The sequence below is a fragment of the Aedes albopictus genome, chromosome 3 (genome assembly GCF_035046485.1).
Source record: "Aedes albopictus strain Foshan chromosome 3, AalbF5, whole genome shotgun sequence".
Classification (NCBI taxonomy): Eukaryota; Metazoa; Arthropoda; class Insecta; order Diptera; family Culicidae; genus Aedes; species Aedes albopictus.
The window spans coordinates 169,064,512-169,082,756 of record NC_085138.1 but is presented as its reverse complement, the minus strand read 5'-3'; the positions used below and the strand labels follow the sequence as shown (position 1 = coordinate 169,082,756).

Genomic DNA, 18,245 nt, shown 5'->3' with positions numbered 1-18,245 from the left:
GTGAATGTGTCGGTACTGCGGCACGGCGGTACTGTGATTGTAGATGTGCCGTACGCGAGTGACTTACGGATAAAAAAGAAGTGTGACAGCACTGAGTTGCTAGAAGTTGCGAAACTATATGTCGGTCGAAACACCCATGTCGAAGAAAACTAGGGCAGGTCCACGCCGGTTGGATTTGCAAGAAGAAACCCTGTCAGTGAGTGAACAAAAAGCGAAGAAAAAAGCAAAAAAAACGATGAAGAAAACAACGGAAGAATTGAAAGTGATGAAGATCCGACTGCAGTCGGTAAGAAGCAAGTTAATGCGAGTGCGTGCCAGTTTGGATACGAGCCAAGAAGCTCCAAATCCGAACCTCCACTGTAAGCAGTTCTTGCAGCTCCAGCTGAAAACCGTCGAGAGTACCTTGGCGGAATACAATCAGCTACACCAGCGTGTCTTCGAAGCGGACGTTGATGACGAGGTACGAGAGGAGGCAGAGGTAGCGTACGTCACGTTTGAGCAGCAATACGGTGAGTTGTTCATTTTTATTTCTAAATTGATCGATGACCACGTCAAGAAAGAGGACGACGCCGCACGCACTGTGCCGGCTGTTCAGCCAATACCGAACACCGTAGCAGACGTTGCACCTCATCTACCCCCGCTGAAGGTTCCATTACCGACGTTTGACGGGACCTATGAAAATTGGTTCGCTTTTCGGTCGATGTTCGAGACGATCATGAGCCGGTACAGCACAGAATCTCCAGCTATAAAGCTGTACCATCTTCGAAACTCGCTAGTGGGTAAAGCCGCTGGCATTATTGACCAGGAAATAATCAACAATAATGATTATGACGCAGCTTGGAAGATGTTGATTGAACGATTCGAGGACAAAAGGCTCATAATCGATAAACACATTGATTCTCTCTTCAACCTCCCAAAACTAACGAACGAAAACGCCACAGATCTCCGAAAGCTCATTGACACATGCACAAAAAACGTCGACGCTCTCAAGGACCTCGGTCTTCCTGTAGAGGGATTGGGAGAATGCATGTTGATCAACCGCATCGCATCAAAACTAGATTCGGAAACTCGGAAGGCCTGGGAATTGAATCACGTGGACGACGATTTGCCATGCTACGACGACACTCTTGAGTTTCTGCGGGAGAGATGTAAGGTATTGGAAAAGATCCAGCCTATCGTGAAGCAAGTATTCAAAAGCCAGAAACCCATGCGGAACGTGCAGGATGTTAAGGGGAAGACGAGTACCCTAGTTGCAACTCCTGATAAGTGTCCACAATGCTCGGAGTCCCATGAGTTGTGGAGATGTGATTCGTTCAAGAATGCAGTCTTGTCTGATAAGTACAATGTACTGCGACGCCTCGGAGCCTGCTTCAATTGCCTCCAGAAGGGGCACAGAACCATCAATTGCACATCGAAGCATACGTGCAAGAAATGTCGGAAATCCCACCACACAATCCTACATCCCGAAGATGATGGTACAAAGAAATCCGTAACCTCACCAACGTCTGCAGAGAAGCCCGAGCCTGCGAAGAAGATTCCTGAACAACCAACCAAGAGCGAGCCAACAGCTGTCCCTGATGAAGAAGAAAAGCGATCCAACTTCTGCGTGCAACCGAAGAATCTCGGAAAACAGATTCTGCTCTCTACCGCTGTAGTTCTGGTTATTGGAAAGGCGGGTCAGCAGTATCCATGCAGGGTGCTACTCGACTCCGGGTCGCATACGAGCTTCGTGACGGAGCAATTCGCAAACCTTTTGGCACTGAAGAAGGAAACCGCCAACATCAACATCAGTTGCCTGAACGACACCCAGACCAAGGTGCGTCTGAAGATTCACACCCAAGTGAAATCGCGTGTTACTGATTATACTGTCTGCCTTGAGCTGCTAGTGGTGCCTAAAATCACCGGAGTCCTACCAACTAGTAAGGTGGATATGTCTGCGCTGGCCATCCCGAATGGCGTTTCGTTGGCTGATCCCGGATTCCACGTACCCGATAAGGTGAACATGTTGTTGGGAGCGGATGTGTTCTACGACATGCTGATGTCCGGCAGAATCCAGCTACCAAGAAGTGCTGCCATACTGCAGGAAACACAATTTGGTTGGGTACTAAGCGGTCCAGCCCCGACCGAAGATTCCCAAGTAGTCCACTCGTTCTGTTCAACTGCGTCCGATGAAACGGTTGATGCATTGGTGCGAAGATTTTGGGAAATCGAGTCATTTGGAAACGTCGAATCGTCACGTTCAACTGTTGAAGAGGAATGTGTCCAACACTTCGAAGATACACATGAACGAACCACGGAGGGTAGGTACTTGGTACGCCTGCCATTCAACGAGAAGAAGAATCAGTTAGGAGACTCCAAGCGTATGGCTGAGAAGCGGTTCTACGGTTTGGAAAAACGTTTAGATAGAGTTCCGGAGCTGAAGATGCAGTACAACATGTTTCTGAAAGAATACGAAGCGCTCGGTCACATGGTCGAGAATCCGAATCCCGATGATCTGCACGCTTTCTATCTACCGCATCATTATGTCCTGAAGCCCACCAGTACATCCACGAAACTGCGTGTGGTTTTCGATGGGTCTGCTACGTCCGATACAGGAGTGTCCATCAATCAAACGCAGATGATCGGACCAACCGTACAAACCGACTTGATTTCGATTCTCCTGAATTTCCGGACCTATCAATTTGCCTTTACAGCCGACATTCCAAAAATGTACAGGCAAATAGCTGTTCATGAAGACGATCGGAGCTACCAGAGAATCCTCTGGAGACAATCTCAAAATGAACCGTTAAGGACCTACGACTTGCAAACAGTCACGTACGGGTTAGCGTCATCTCCGTTCTTGGCTACGATGTCTCTTCGTCAGTTGGCTGAAGATGAGGGTGTCCGGTATCCGCTGGCGGCCAATGCGATTAGGAAATCATGCTATATCGACGATGCGTTGGTAGGAGCCAACACCCTGCCTGAAGCGATCGAGTTAAAGAATCAGATTGTCGACCTCTTGGAGAAAGGATGTTTCAGCGTACACAAGTTTGCTTCCAACTGCCAAGAACTTTTGGCGGACATTCCTGAAACGCAGCGAGAACATGGCGTTGAAATCGAGGACCCCAGCATCAACGTTACCATGAAGACACTAGGCGTGGCCTGGAATCCGGTGAATGATATGTTCACAATCGTACTGCCGGCTCATCTGATCGATGGAAACGCTGTTCATACAAAACGAACGATCCTGAGCCAAATTGCGAAGATTTTCGATCCGTTGGGCTTCATTGGCCCGGTGGTAACCGCAGCGAAGCTGATTCTACGTGAATTGTGGTCGCTGAACTTGGAGTGGGACCAACCGGTTCCCGAAGAGATGGCGCTTCTTTGGATGGACTACTATCAGCAGTTGCGCAGTTTGAACAGTGTGCAAATTCCGCGATGGATCTCAAATGAAGGAATCTGTGGTATAGAGCTTCACGGATTTGCAGATGCGTCGGATCTAGCATACGGCGCCTGCATCTACGCCAGGCTAAAGCATACCGGCGGTACAGCAGAGATGAAGTTAGTGTGTAGTAAGTCGAGAATACTGCCAAGGAAACGAGATAAGCAGAAGCAGATCACCACGCCTCGAGCAGAGCTACTGGCGGCAGTGCTGCTTGCACGGCTGACAGCAAAGATACTAGCAGCGTTCGAGATCAGTTTTAACAGTGTAACTTTGTGGAGTGACTCCCAAATTGTTCTATGCTGGATTCAAAAGTCGCCCGACGAGCTGGCGGCATACGTTGGAAATCGAGTTCGAGAAATCCAAGATTTGACGGCGGAATTTGACTGGAAGTACATCACGTCGAAGGAGAACCCCGCTGACTGCATATCCCGGGGAATTTCACCGAAGAATTTGCAGTCTCTTTCGCTATGGTGGACTGGTCCACGGATGCTGCGTGAAGGTGATCCGGTCCTTGCTGAGCCGCCTCCCATGGCGGACGAAGAAATACCTGAAGTGAAGAAGATAGTGTTAGTAGCGGCGGTGAAAGGAGAACGCCTGGCGATATTCTACAACGTGAGCCGTTATCCCATCATACAGCGCGCGATGGCGTATGTTGTGCGTTTTTGTGATTACATACGAAGTCGAAGAAAGAAGCTAACGAAAGGACTGCTGACGACGGATGAAATGACGCGGTCGTCTACGTTGATTGTGCGACTTGTGCAAGTTGAAGGCTTTGCGGAAGAACTAAAACTGCTGCGAATGGAGAAACCCAAATCGAATCAACCGTTCGGAAACTTGTACCCTTTCATCGATCCGACTGATGGCGTGCTTCGAGTCGGTGGTCGCTTGATGAATGCCGAATTGCCGTACGACTACAAGCATCAAGCGTTACTACCAGAAAAACATCCTTTGACTTTGACTTTGATTCGATTCCTGCATCTGAGCAACCTGCACATCGGACAGCGTGGTCTACTGGCCATAGTTAGACAGCGATATTGGCCTCTACGAGCGAAGAATATCATCCGGAAGGTCATACACCGATGCATTCCCTGCTATCGTTTGAAACCGACTAAATCTACCCAACTGATGGGTGATCTACCCGATTATCGAGTACAGCCAACGTTTCCATTCAATCGTACCGGTCTGGATTTTGCTGGCCCCTTCAAGATCCGTGCGAATCACAAGATACGGAACGCACAGGTAATGAAGGGCTACGTCTGTGTGTTTGTGTGCATGTCAACCCGTGCACTTCATCTTGAAGTCGTATCCGACCTCACATCCGAAGCCTTTCTTGGAGCCCTCCAACGCTTTGTGAGCCGCCGAGGTCTGGTAGAGCACCTCTATTCGGACAATGCAACCAACTTTGAGGGCGCGAACAACGAGCTGCAGCGTCTTGCCGAACTATTTCGGAACGAGCAACACCAACAAGGTTTGGAAGCATTCTGCACACAGCGAGGAATTAAGTGGTCCTTTATCCCGCCCCGAAGTCCCCATTTCGGCGGGATTTGGGAAGCGGGGGTCAAATCTGTTAAACTACACCTGAAGAGAATCCTAGCCGAGCACAATCTTTCGTATGAACAATTATCCACTGTGCTTGCGCAGATAGAAGGCATTTTAAACTCCCGGCCGTTAATTCCAGTCTCGGACGACCCAAGCGATGTCCGGGCTATAACTCCCGCCCATTTTTTAATCGGCCGAGAGTTTCAAGCGATTCCCGAACCCTCATATGAGGAGATCCCTGCTGGTCGACTCTCGAAGTGGCAGTTTCTACAAGATCTAAAACAGAAATTCTGGAAACTCTGGATGACCCACTATCTCCATGAACTGCAACAGCGCCAGAAGGATTTCAAGGTCATCCGATTCAAGGTCGGTGCATTAGTGCTGATCGTTGACGAGAACGTTCCACCACTTCAATGGATGTTGGCTCGCATAACCGAGCTGATTCCAGGAAGGGACGGCCACACACGTGTGGTTGGCCTGCTGCTACCGAATGGGACAACAACGACAAGAGCGGTGAAGAAAATTTGCCTACTACCATTGGACGCGGAGACCGATTGATATAAGTCTAGTCTTTGGTTTCGAAATGCAACATTTCAAGGCGCGGGTGGATGTTACACCTGGCAACACGATCCATCCATCAGGACAACCATCAGTAGAGAAAACATACCATGGTTCAACCATACTTTTCCATACCAATACTATTGTAACGTTGCTGAATAAAGTTAGTTCTAAGTTTGACTGTTCCAAGAGCAGACGCGAGTTTTGACTTGTCCCGATACAGTCCATTTTTTCCTCCGAACAGCACAGAAGCCTTTCAAGGTGTTTAAGGATGTTTCATGGGGTTCCTGAGTGGTTTTAGGAGCTTTATAGGGCTTCTAAGGGGATATTTGTGTTTCTGAAATGAATGAGTCCAAAGAGTTCTTAAATAGATTGAGAATTACATTTTAATTTCGTAGGTACCCTGCCGACATTCTACTGGTGTAGTTTTGCCGGCCACACTACGGTTTAACGTCCTTTAATAAACTATTCCACATTTGCAAAGTGTTCAACAATTGGCGAATTGTTGATCTCCAGTTGGTCTCCAGTTAGCCTAGTAATTAAGGCATTGAACGTCAATCCGGAGACGGCGGGTTCGATTCCCGTTCCAGTCGGGAAAATTTTCTCAACTTTCTGGGCATAGTGTACATTGTGCTTGCCTCACAATATACAAATTCATGCAATGGCAGGCAAAGAAAGCCCTTCAATTAATAACTGTGTGGAAGTGCTCAAAAAACACTAAGTTAAAGTGAGGCAGGCCAAGTGATGTCGTAGAGCCATAAAAAAAGAAGAAGAAGAATATTCCAATTATGCCATATATCCGTTTTATATCAAATCACTAAGACAAGTAACTTTTATGTTTTTTTATACCAAATGTTTGCTTCCACGTATGTATGCCAGTAGTATTAGCTATCTATGAATGCCACATTGCTTCAAAAATTTATTCTAGAAAACTTTGAAAATTCTCGTAAGAAATTCCGCTAGTCATAAACCATGAATTATAAATCCCAAATCTAGTTCCAGTTCATACAGTAGGACACTATTTAACATTATTATTTCTCTTTCTTCCTTTACAGACTTCTTCAAACAACTGCTCACCGAATCCAAGGCTGAGTTCCACGCAATGTTCAAAAGAACTTACGGAACGATCTACGAACAGAACGCGTACGTTTTTGCCGACCTGTTTACCGAGTTGGAGCGGTATTACGCCAACGGCAAGGTGGACCTCGGAGAGGCGATGGATTCATTCTTCAACGTGCTGTACCAAAAGATGTTCACCGTCCTAAACTCGCAGTATTCGTTCAACACAAAGTGCGTTTGCCGACTCGCGGCCTGTTTTTTTGAATTGTTCTAATTGTTTTCGGAAACCTTCTAGATACCTGGGATGCGTCAGTGAGCACATGAAAGAACTGAAACCATTCGGCGATGTGCCCGATAAGCTCTCGGTGCAGATCAAACGGTCCTTCGTGGCGACACGTACCTTTGCCCAAGCGCTCAACTCAGCTGCCGAAGTAGCCAAGAATATGGGCAATGTAAGTAGTTACTGCTTCTCTTCTATGGTTCCCCTCCATCCATCCCCCGAGGGCAAACAGAAATTGTATGTGTAATTGCTCTTACGGTGAGCGTGTTAAATTATGTTCTTCCCTCGAAAAGCTGACGATATTATTTAAGCATCAAAAGCGCTCACTGTCTATCTGTGAAAGCAAATAAAAAGCGGCATCTTATATTTGCATTTCCTCGTTTCTTCTCTGTGTACGTTGCCCGCAGGTACGGTTAACAGCTGAGTGCACGGCAGCGTTGACAAAAATGAGCACATGTAATACTTGCGCGGGGTTTCTGGAGAAGCCCTGCTCGTCCTACTGCGTGAACGTGATGAAGGGCTGTCTGCAGAACTATCTGGAACTGGACGCCGAGTGGGACTCGTTCGTGGCCACGATGGAGCGGGTGTCCGACCGGCTGCTGGGTCCGTTCAACATCGTGATGGTCGTCGAACCGATCAACATCAAAATCTCCGAGGCCATAATGAATTTTCAGGTTTGTAATATTTTTAGTTGACTAATGGGGTAGAAGACACTTTTTAGGATTTTATGAAAAGAATTTATAATGGCTTTTAAGGAATTTCTAAGGAAAATTACATCAAGTAGAATTTCTGATTTGAATTTATAAAGCAATTCTTACCCATTCTTACCCATTTTGAAGAGTTTCTTCTAAAATCGGCATAATTTATAGCAGTTCCTTTTTCGAGAAAAAATGCAACACATTTATTCAAATCACATTGCATGTCAATACCAACAGTTTCAACGTTCATAAGTCTTTGAGAAAATTTTTCATATTTATATCTTTAAAGACCCATGTTATACTTGATAAATCATATCTTCATATCTGGTGTCTCTTTGATAAAATTCACACAGGAAACCGGCCAAGACATTTCCAACCGCGTATTCCAGGGCTGTGGCAAGCCAGCCCTCGGTCGCCGAAGGAGATCAACGAATCTAGTGCCACTGGTCGAACCAGAGCTGATTAGAAACCGACGAGATCTGCGAAGCGAAATTAAAGAAGACGACAGCGATATTTTCATCTTTGACGACGAAACTGCCCCCAGCGAAAGGCAACTAACGAAACGGTCCGCTCAGGATTCGTCCAGTCGGGAACTGAAGTACGAACCGGTTCAGTTTTCCAACGGAGAAATCCAGTTTACCAACAACAATAGTCCACCTAGTCATCACCAGGCGCCGAGCAACAATGCCGCCAACTCGAACCGCAGTACCAACAAGAGGAAAAACAACCGGAAGCAAACGGACGACGAGGATAGCAATCGGGAACCGATCGACAGGCTCGTCAAGGATATCCGCCAGCGGGTGAAGGACTCCAAACGGTTTTGGTCCAATTTGCCGTACATGCTGTGCAGCAACGAGGAAGTCGCTGCATCGCCCAGTAGCGAAAGTAACTGCTGGAACGGACACACCGTTGACCGGTAAGCCCCTCTAAAGTTGTACCTAGACTTAGTATCATACTTAATAATTACTTCTCTGCTTAGATATCTGCATGGGATTGCTTCCGAGTCGGAGAAAAATGCCGAATTTCCGAATCGGTCGGCCAGCAACAGGCAAAGCGCTATTGTGCAGCAGCAGTTGTTTACGCTACGCACGGCCATCAGCCAACTGAGGAATGCCTACAATGGGCACGACGTCGAGTGGACGGATCAAGGTGAGTTTGTTTTGTTATTTTGTATTGTATTTAAAACTTGTTTTAAAAACACGTGATGCATGCCTCAGGCTGGAGAATAATGCTCGACCAAACCCAACTTCCCAATTCTCATGAACATCTTAGCGTCCGCCACCGGTAGCCGAATCATGGCCACCTGTGTCCCTAACGAATCTAGCCGCAGCCGACCGACCGAGGTGGTCATCTCTAAACCATCCGCGTTTGCGATCTCATCCAGGTTTTTACACTGGAGAGTCACCTCAGCGGAAAGAGCCCTCACCTGAATTCCCCTGCCAAGGGCTTTCTCCGCCTCCAGATTGGGGAGCCCTTGCACATAGGGTCTCTTTTACCTTTTTTTCTTCTAAACCATGGGGAGTGGAATCTGTTCAACAGACAGACAGGAAGGTCCGGGTAGTGTGGGGTAGGCCGTCTTCCACAACAAAAGTAAAAGCCTGGGCCACTCTCTCCTCGACACACTAAAGAACATTCCCAGGGCCGCCAAACCCTTCGTCTCTCCAGAACCACCAAGAAGGCATTGCTTCAGAGAGGGGCTAGCGCACATCGCACCCTCGAGGTTAGCTGTGTAGCCTACAGCAAAGAACATCGATGACTCGCTTTGGACAGTCCATAACGATAGCATGCTGGCGCTTAGTCAGTTTCCGGAGCGGTCCACACCACTCCCTTTGTCCTTGGAAGGCGGGCAGGGCCAACCCCACGCTCGTGCCCAACTGTTTTAAACATCAAGAACTGATGCCTACGTGCAACCAGATCTAACCTGCTGAATGCGTGGGTATCACTACCTTTCAGACTCTATCAGCTGCACCAGAAGGTTGCTGACAGTAGGGCCTCCCCCTGCCTCGGCCCTTACCGGGGACCCCTTTCCAACCGCGGGCTCGGATCCAACCCAGTAGACCGACGCCATGACAGCACCGCAACCAGGATGCTCTCTCCGCGGCCACTTAATCGCTGTAAGGGCCGATTTCGACCGAAGGGCATCGGTATGACCTACGAAGCTGACTCCGAACCCCTGTACCCTTTTCTTGTACCGCATCTGAACTAGCCATTCTCCGAGTCCACGCGCCACCTCCTCTGTAACTCCAAGACGATGTGGGTGATAGCCGTTGAAACGCCATTCCAGCCAAACTCATCTCTACACATCCTCTGGACAAGATTATCCGGAGTGCTGCCCTTCCTGCATGATGGCATGATGACATGTGGTCACGCATTGTGTTTCAAAACGTGTTTCGTCGTGACCAGAACAAACCGGACATTCGGGACAACCCGCAGGAACTAAACGGTGCAGATACTGTAGGAAACAGCCATGGTCTGGTAGGACCTGTGTCAGGTAGAATGTTACTTCCCCATAGGGCCTGTTAATCCAACTATCTAACCTCGGAATCAACCTATGGGTCCACCTTCCTTTGGTGGAACTGTCCTACGCATGCTGCCATTTGAACATAGAGGCCATCCTGAAAGTCCTGCGTATGCCTCTTGTGCCGCACATTTCGAATCACTCTTATGTCCTCCCTTACAAGGATGCCGATAGACACCATACCAGTTATGACGCAGAGCGCGTCGTGTAACACGGTACGGTAAGCGCTCGGAACCCTCAGGTACATCAGCCGATAAGTACTTTCCAGCTTATTACGGTAGCTTTTGGTAGCGACACTAGCCAGAAGCTTGCGCTTACTGTAGTACACCGCAAAGCTATTGGATATCATTCGGGACAATACCACTATAGCTGTGGAGGCTTTTTTACAGGCGCAATCAACGTGGCAACTGAAGGTAAGCTTATCGTCGGCGCGGGACTCCTGAGGTTATGTGAAAGCACTTCCGATCCACCTCTGTGTCGTAAACTAGTACATACTCGATTGTAGAAGTAACTTCCGAGAATCTTGTATAGATACCAGGGTATCCCCAGACGCAGAGCGCATCGGTGATAGCCGGCCCCCCTTCTCTTACGCTGGAGCGCTATCCCGGCGGTTTTTGTAACCGACAGGACAGCGTCCACGGTCGACCCTCTTTCGGAAGCCGTACTGGCTACTCGAGAGACCATTTACACCCTCGGTGTACCTCAACATTCTATTGAGGATGATCTTCTCGAGCACCTTCCTCGCCGTGTCGATCAAGCATATTGGTTTATATGCCGATGGGATTTGGCAATAGAACCAGGCTCTGCCTCTTCCATGTTTCTGGAAAAAAATCCCTCGTCCAGGCATTTCTGCATAGCAGACGTGAACATCTCGTGAGCCTCTGTAATAGTTACTTTTAAGGCCAGGTTCGAAGCTCCGTCCGCACCAGGGGCTTACCTACGCTAAGGGATTTTGCTATACCCATAAGTTCCACATCTGTGACCCTCTCCTCAGCCCCAGTGCCGGCTGTCCTACGGAAGGAGGCCAAAGACTAGGATCATGACGCAGAAAAAGCCTCTCGATGATTCCCTCCAACATCTCTGGAGATTGCTCTGTAGGAGCCATTACACCTCTCGTCTTGACCATCACGATCCTGTAGGCATCACCCCACGGATTCGCAGTGGCACTCTGACAGAGACCCTCAAAGCAGGCCTTTTTGCTTGCCCTTATCTCGGTCTTCAGCGCGGCTTTTACAGCGGCGAACACCACCCGCCGTTCGTTTCGCTCTTCCTTAGATCGTGCTCGGTGCATTCGCCGCTTAGCTCGTAGGCAGCAGCGGCGCAGGTCCTCAATCGCTTGAGTCCAGGAGTAAGCTGGTGGTCTCCCATTTCTAGGGTGGACTCGGCTAGGCATGGTCACACGCACCAGCTCGTCACCGTCAAACCCAAGTAGGTTTTGCTCACGGCGGATTTACTTTGGCGACCACACGAAGCCTCCATAGGTATTTAGTAGAGTCGCATTTTATGCAGCGCCTCTTAAATGACCCCATCATTAGCGCTATTAAGAAGGCCAGTATGGTAAGATAACTGGTCAAAATAAAGTCTGTATGTTATACTAGTGTTACGTTCACGGTCACGGTCGCCATGTAATGTTTAATTGTTCCCGTCTTCAACTTCAATGATCGTTTATCACATTTTAAAGTACTTACGTATTCGCTATCAATCGTACCAGTTTTTTATGCAGCGCGGTGTATTGGGTGTCCCTCCTGTCATGTACAAGAGAAGCTGCGCCTGAAAATACACCAGGCATCAATTATAAGTTAAAATCTTTCATTTTCTTCAGCTTAACGACTGTTCAGCTAACCTTTGCCATTCATCCATTGTTTCTTGCAGAAGACAACTACTACGGCAGTGGGTCCGGCGGCGGAAGTGGATTCGACGAAGACGACGACGCCGGCTCCGGTTTGGGTCCCTGGGAGGTGGAGGAACGCCACCCCCATCGGCCGGACATGCCCGACTATCCGATTGGGGGCGTAGTGTCGAAAAGTGATACCAGCGGTGCCGGTAGCACCAGCAGTGGTGGCATTAACGAATTTGACCACACCGGTCACAAAACTGTTCCCTCGGTGGAGGGTGGCGGCAGTAGCAGCAGTAGCGGAGGCACATCGTCTACCGCCGGCAGTGGTGCCACCTCGCGAACTCCAGAAATGTCCATTACGCGAGCGCTGCTGCAGTTCTTCCTGCCCCTGGTGATTGCGTGGTTCGGCGGACTCTTCGCCGATTTGCTGTGATTTGATCAATAAGTAGCTGTGTATTGTGTATATTTGTAACCTTATTGGTTCTCTTTTTAACTTATACCGACCATCCGAGAACGATTTTTTGTATGATAGGCGGAATGTGAGATTCTAGTTCTGCCATGCGAATGCGCATGTCCAGAAGAACAGATGTGAATATATATTTATAGGTAGCCTCTTTTTTAATTTTCCAATACAACATGTGTTTGTTGCTGTACACAAAAACAAACAAGATTCAATGTGATGAGATTTGGTTTTAAGGCAGTCGAACGCGATGCATTTCCAGTCAATCCCAATGTACGTAACAAATCTTCTGAAAAAGTTTTTTATAAATTTCATGATTTCAGTAACTGCAGTACCGAGATGCACATCTGTATCCTTTGTCGTTTATCTTATGTATGTGTTAGTAGTCATATTAAGCAAATGCTAAAGCCTTCCTTTCCATAGCTACTTAATTTAGAAGAATAAGATTGTGATGCATTTGATTTCGACAAGGAAGCAATAGATCTACCGACGAACAATCATAACGGTGAAATACTTAATAACCCATAGTTTGTACTGAACTTTTGAAAGTTGGAGATTTGCACTCTATCGTCGACATCTTGCAGGATGAAGATGTTTAACATGTTGAATCGCAAAATCCAAGGCCACGTCGAGGCATTTTCAAGATATTCCAGGTCAGTCAAATGATACAATTATTGCATTTGCTAAATTTGTCCCTCCACTGACACTACTCTTCCACTGATGCGAAGGAAGGGGTATATGCGATTTCATTATTAATATATTTAGGCCTTATTACCACTCTAGTCAAATTATAAATAGTTTACGAGACCGTCTTCCTTCGCTGAACACGCACCGACACATATATGGCATCTGTTACATACCACACCAGAAAGCATACCGAGCATTTTTATCAAAATGGTACTGCGTGATATCGATTCCCTCTACTGCCTACCGGTTGGAACCAACTTCCATGTGACTGCCCTAGATGTTTTACTTTGCCAACATAGATCCACTAGGTAACGCTTTACGTACAGTTAACGATCCTTGTAAATATTACTTTTGTAGGACCTTTTAGCTAGTGTATGGAAATATAGACGTGACTGGAGTGAACGGGGACGAGTAACTGATCAACACATGTTAGGCATATTTATTAACTCTTTTCCCCTGATCTAAAACGATATATGTAATTTAATTTATATAGTAAAATATGTTTAATTAGCGCTAGATATTTCTCCAAAAGAAAGCGGCCGCATACGCTCGCAGGGGCGAAATGCACTCCTTCCAGCTAACAAAATCTCAAATCTAGAATGAGCAATAATATCTAGTTTTCAAGCAGAAAGAAACTAACTCTGTTGTTGGAACTCATTTCCTTGTGACACGTCAGTAAGAAATACAGGGGTTTTCTAGTATTATAAGATAGAATGTGTAATGCGCACAAACAGAAAAGAAAAAAAATCACAACAACAGTCCAGCCATAGACCTCTATGCGCAACACCGAGCGAAACAGTATTTGTGACAAAACAGTAAAAGAAAATCTACTTACAAAGCCCAGTAAACGCCGTCTCCGCCTTCCTTATGGTGAGATGTGAACGATTGTCCTTATATATTTAATGTGTGGAAACGCCACCTACTGCAGACCACAACCCACAACCAATCAATAATCTTTCTCAAAACCATTAGCAAAAAAAAAATGAAAATCATTTGGATCGACACCGTTGTGCAGCACAGGAGCGAAAACCTTACGCCTAAAAACAAATCAGTAGCATGATCAGACTATTGTCCCGCAGCATTTCTACACTTTGATGTCCATCAGTGAAAACACAAATGGCATGGTGATACCTAACGTAGAATATTGAATTTAAAATTAAATGAAAAATTGAAGAGTATTGACTATATGGAAATATATACGAAGAACAAATAATAAAAAATATCAATTTGTAAAAAAATGGATGTCAATTTTCAATTGTGCATTATATCACATCACATTAACATCGTTTCTGTTTCCACCATTCAGACCTATGCCCCGACAATATTTTGCGCCATTTTTGTCCAGCGGCGGCAGTGGGAATCGGCGTGTCCGAAATTTGATCATGAAGTCAATATTAGCGACACAAAGAAGTTTTCAGTGCGCTCCAAAATTTGTAGTCTGAGCTTTTTCATGACCATTGATGACATGAATATAACGTTTGAATTCCATGAGGAACCTTGAAGAAACTACCGGTGCAATCCTTGAATAAACATCTGCACGATTCCCGCTGAAATTCCTAAAGGATCCCCTGAAGGATCTCTTGGACCAATCCCTGTATTTTTTTTATAGAATGAGAAAATCTGCAACAGATACGAGATAGAGGCTTGCACCAAAAACATAACCTCGCAAATTCTCATACAAAAAGTAAACATTGCCCTCAAAATTGTGGTGAAATCCTGGCTAGTGCTTAGACTACCCGTTGAACTCAAGCTCCTGGATGGGGAAGGAGGGCAACTCAACTAGCTGTTGTTCGGCTCGCCATTTTCTCTGTAGTTTAGAGTACGATTCGAGAAACCGTGGAAGTAACGGAGTCCCACTAGTCCGCCCCCGTACACATCCTTTCAACAATGTTGTCAGGCGTGATATCTCTACCGCATACCTCCTGAATACTCGAACTTTGCTCCACGAAACGTGGACATTCAAAGAGCACATGCTCCGCTCCGCGGTCTCGTTGCAGTCTGCACACTCCGAACATGCGGGGGAGCCTGCGTGTCCGAATCTGTGCAGATACCACCTAAAGCAGCCATGGCCTGACAGAAATTGAGTCAAGTGAAAATTCACCTCGCCATGGGGCCTGCTCGTCCACTTGGACACGCTCGGTATGAGCCTGTGTGTCCACCTACTCTTGCTGGAGGAATCCCATTCCCTCTGCCACTTCAGCATAGACGAGGTTCTGGCGATTCGCCTCGCGCCTCTTATGCCGCGTCGCTCGAAGCATTCTTCATCCTCTGTCACCACTAAAGCTATGGGCATCATGCCCGCTAGCACACATACCGCGTCCTTTGAGACCGTGCGGTATGCGCTCACCACCCTAAGGCACATCAGCCTGTGGCTACTCTTAAGTCGCTTCACGTTTCGATTAACCACTAGCGCCTTCGACCATGCAGCGGCGCCATACCGTAGTATGGGGAGACCGCTACTGCCGCGAGCAGCTTACGCTTACTCGAGACTATTGCCGAGCTATTTGACATTATCTTCAACAATACCATTATCGCCATGCTTGCCCTTTTGCAGGCATATTCTACGTGACTTCCGAATTTCAGCTTATCGTCGATCATGACCACAATTGTTTCAGTGAGCGCTTAGAGTTGATCGCGCATCCACCTGTGGTGACCACTGTCTGCAGTTCAGACTTGCGGTTATTTACCACCACCACCTCTGTTTTGCGGTGCGCGAGTGCCAAATGTCTCTACCTAATCCAGTCCTCCACTATGCCAATTGCGTGAGTTGCTGTCAGTTCCACTTCCTCTATCGACTCGCTGTATACCATGGAGGTAATATCATCGGCGAAGCCGACCAGCTTTAAGCCCGGTGGAAGTTTGAGCCTCAATACGCCATCATACGTCGCGTTCCATAGTACTGGGCCCAGGATGGACCCCTGAGGCACCCCTTCGGTGATGTTGTAGCTCCTCTCGCCTTCCTCGGTGTCATAGATTAACACCCTGGAAGTAGCTATCCAATATCCGGCATAGGCTAACCGGGACTCCTAGGTGGTGTATTGCGCACTCGATGGCGGCTCAGCTGACGCTGTTGAACGAATTCTTAACGTCCAGCGTGACGACCGCGCAATAGCGGATTCCTGTTCGCTTCTTTCGGAGCGCTATCTCGGCCGTTTTGGTTACATCCCTAATAGCGTCCACCGTCGAGCGACCCTTCCGGAAGCCAAACTGGTTATCCGAGAGACCAGAGTCATCGGGTTTCTCGGTGTAGACCATCTGCCTCGACAGAATTATCCGTTCCAACAGTTTTCCGGCGGTGTCCAGCAGACAGATAGGTCTGTATGCCGACGGGTCGCCAGGTGGCTTCCCGGGTTTGAACAGTAGAACCAATCTTTGCCTTTTCCGCCACTCCGGAAAATCGCCTCTGTCTAGGTACATCTGCATAGCCACTCTGAACATGTCAGGGCTAGCCCCGATGGCCGTCTTTCGTCGTTCGTCACCGGGGCTACCTCGCTATGGCCGGTTTGGCTATAGGGAACGGGAGCCCATGGTCTTGTATCGTGGCGCAGGGACAGCGTTTCCAGAATCTTCTGCAGCATCTCTGGCGAGCGTTCTGGGGGTGCTGACGCGCCCTTCGTTTTGGCCATGACTACTCTGTAGGCATCACCCCATGGGGTCGTGTTGGATGCCTGGCAACCTTAATCTCTTTATTCAGTGCCAGTTTAGCCGCACTGTAGGCCTCACTACGTTCAATTCTATCCTCAACGATACGAGCCCTATCATTTGGTATTCGTATTCGTATTGTCTACTTCGTTTGTCACCTTGGATGGATTAAAACAGGGTGATGCTCTTCAAAATTTGCTGTTCAACTTTGCAACATTGCAATACCATGTTGAGTGTGACGGGCTCGATTCCCGTCCGAATCAACGTCCAGGAACTTTTCGTAATGGGAATTTCTGTGAATTCCTTGGACATTGAGTAGGTTAGTACCTGCCACACGATATAGGGTGAAGCACTAGTCTTAGCCACCTCCAAACAAATTATATTTTTATGTATGAAACAGCGACGATTAGAGAAGAATTTTGGGGGCGAAGTCTAGTGCTTATATCGTACACACATGCTCGTGGAACACTAAGCTGATAATATTCAATACTCAGCAGGGAACCAGGCAGGTGTCGGTGATTTCATGGGCGGCCGAGAACGCGGTAGCTGCACGCGATTGTTGAAGACCAGAGAATCTCACTATTGGTTGAACCGAGGGTCAAATTACTCCACTATGATAAAGTAGGTCTTACTCAGGCAAGGTTCGGGCAACTAATGACAGAGTATATTTCAAATTCTCATGGCTTACTGCGATCTATACAATTCAAATCAATTCAACGATTACTTAGTTTCTAATATTCCCCCTTAATCTTGAATTATAGAATTCCAAGGGTCGTCATCGCATCTTCGAGTTTCGCTACTGGAACCGCCTTAGTGAGAGCATCCGCTATCTGCTATCTGTTCTGCGCCAGCTTCTCACGCACAAAGTGATGTCGGATATCAATATGCTTGCTGCGCGGTGAATATCCGACCTCCTTCTTCGCTAGATGCACAGCACTCAAGTTGTCGCAACGGATTTGCACAGCTTCGGACACACCATGCAGCTCCTCCCGTAATCCACGCCACCACATGGCTTCTTGGGTTGCCGCCGAAACAGCCATATATTCCGCCTCCATGGTGGACAGAGCGACAGTGGCCTGTTTTCGACAGCTCCAGGATATCGCACCACCAGCTTGCTTGAACACGTAGCCGGTGATCGATCGACGAGTATCGGGGTCGTTCCCCGCATCGGCGTCGCTATAGTCGACAAATGCTTCCTCCGAGTCCTTAGAGTAGGTCAACTTCATCGCCTTTGTACCTTTGAGATACCGCAGTATCCGTTTGGCCGCCGTCCAATGCGCCTTGCCTGGATTCTGGCAAAACTGGCTGACCATGTTGACCGCGAAACAAATGTCCGGTCTTGTCGACTGCGCCAGGTATTGCAGACTTCCCACTAGCTCTCGGTATGGCACGCTTTCCATCTGCTTCCGTTCCTCGTTAGTGTTCGGACACATCTCCTTGGTCAGCTTCTGGTTCGGATCAGCAGGCGTCGCAACCACATTACAATCGGCCACATTGAATCGTTGCAACAGATCGTTGATGTAGCTCTCTTGATCGAGCATCA

General features: G+C 47.6%; 4 protein-coding genes across 4 annotated transcripts; 3 read left to right on the top strand and 1 right to left on the bottom strand.

The window, feature by feature from the left end:
* Positions 1–235: 235 nt before the first annotated feature.
* LOC134290447 (uncharacterized) lies at positions 236–4,445 on the top strand. Its single transcript, XM_062857592.1, has 2 exons — positions 236–4,350; positions 4,427–4,445. The coding sequence occupies exons 1-2, from the start codon at positions 236–238 to the stop codon at positions 4,443–4,445; spliced, it is 4,134 nt and encodes a 1,377-aa protein (XP_062713576.1).
* Positions 4,446–4,549: 104 nt separating this feature from the next.
* LOC134290445 (uncharacterized) lies at positions 4,550–5,521 on the top strand. Its single transcript, XM_062857591.1, has one exon. The coding sequence runs from the start codon at positions 4,550–4,552 to the stop codon at positions 5,519–5,521; it is 972 nt and encodes a 323-aa protein (XP_062713575.1).
* Positions 5,522–6,497: 976 nt separating this feature from the next.
* On the top strand, positions 6,498–14,298 carry LOC115257318 (glypican-6; the record flags this gene model as incomplete). The annotated part of the gene is made up of 6 exons (XM_062860643.1): positions 6,498–6,811; positions 6,876–7,032; positions 7,268–7,534; positions 7,912–8,474; positions 8,538–8,707; positions 11,949–14,298. Coding segments are annotated over 6 exons (1,869 nt in total), but the record flags the coding sequence as incomplete, so codon positions are not given.
* Positions 14,299–17,535: 3,237 nt separating this feature from the next.
* Positions 17,536–18,243, bottom strand: LOC134290444 (uncharacterized). Its single transcript, XM_062857590.1, has one exon. It carries the CDS (start codon positions 18,241–18,243, stop codon positions 17,536–17,538), a length of 708 nt encoding a protein of 235 aa, XP_062713574.1.
* Between the last annotated feature and the right edge of the window lie 2 nt (positions 18,244–18,245).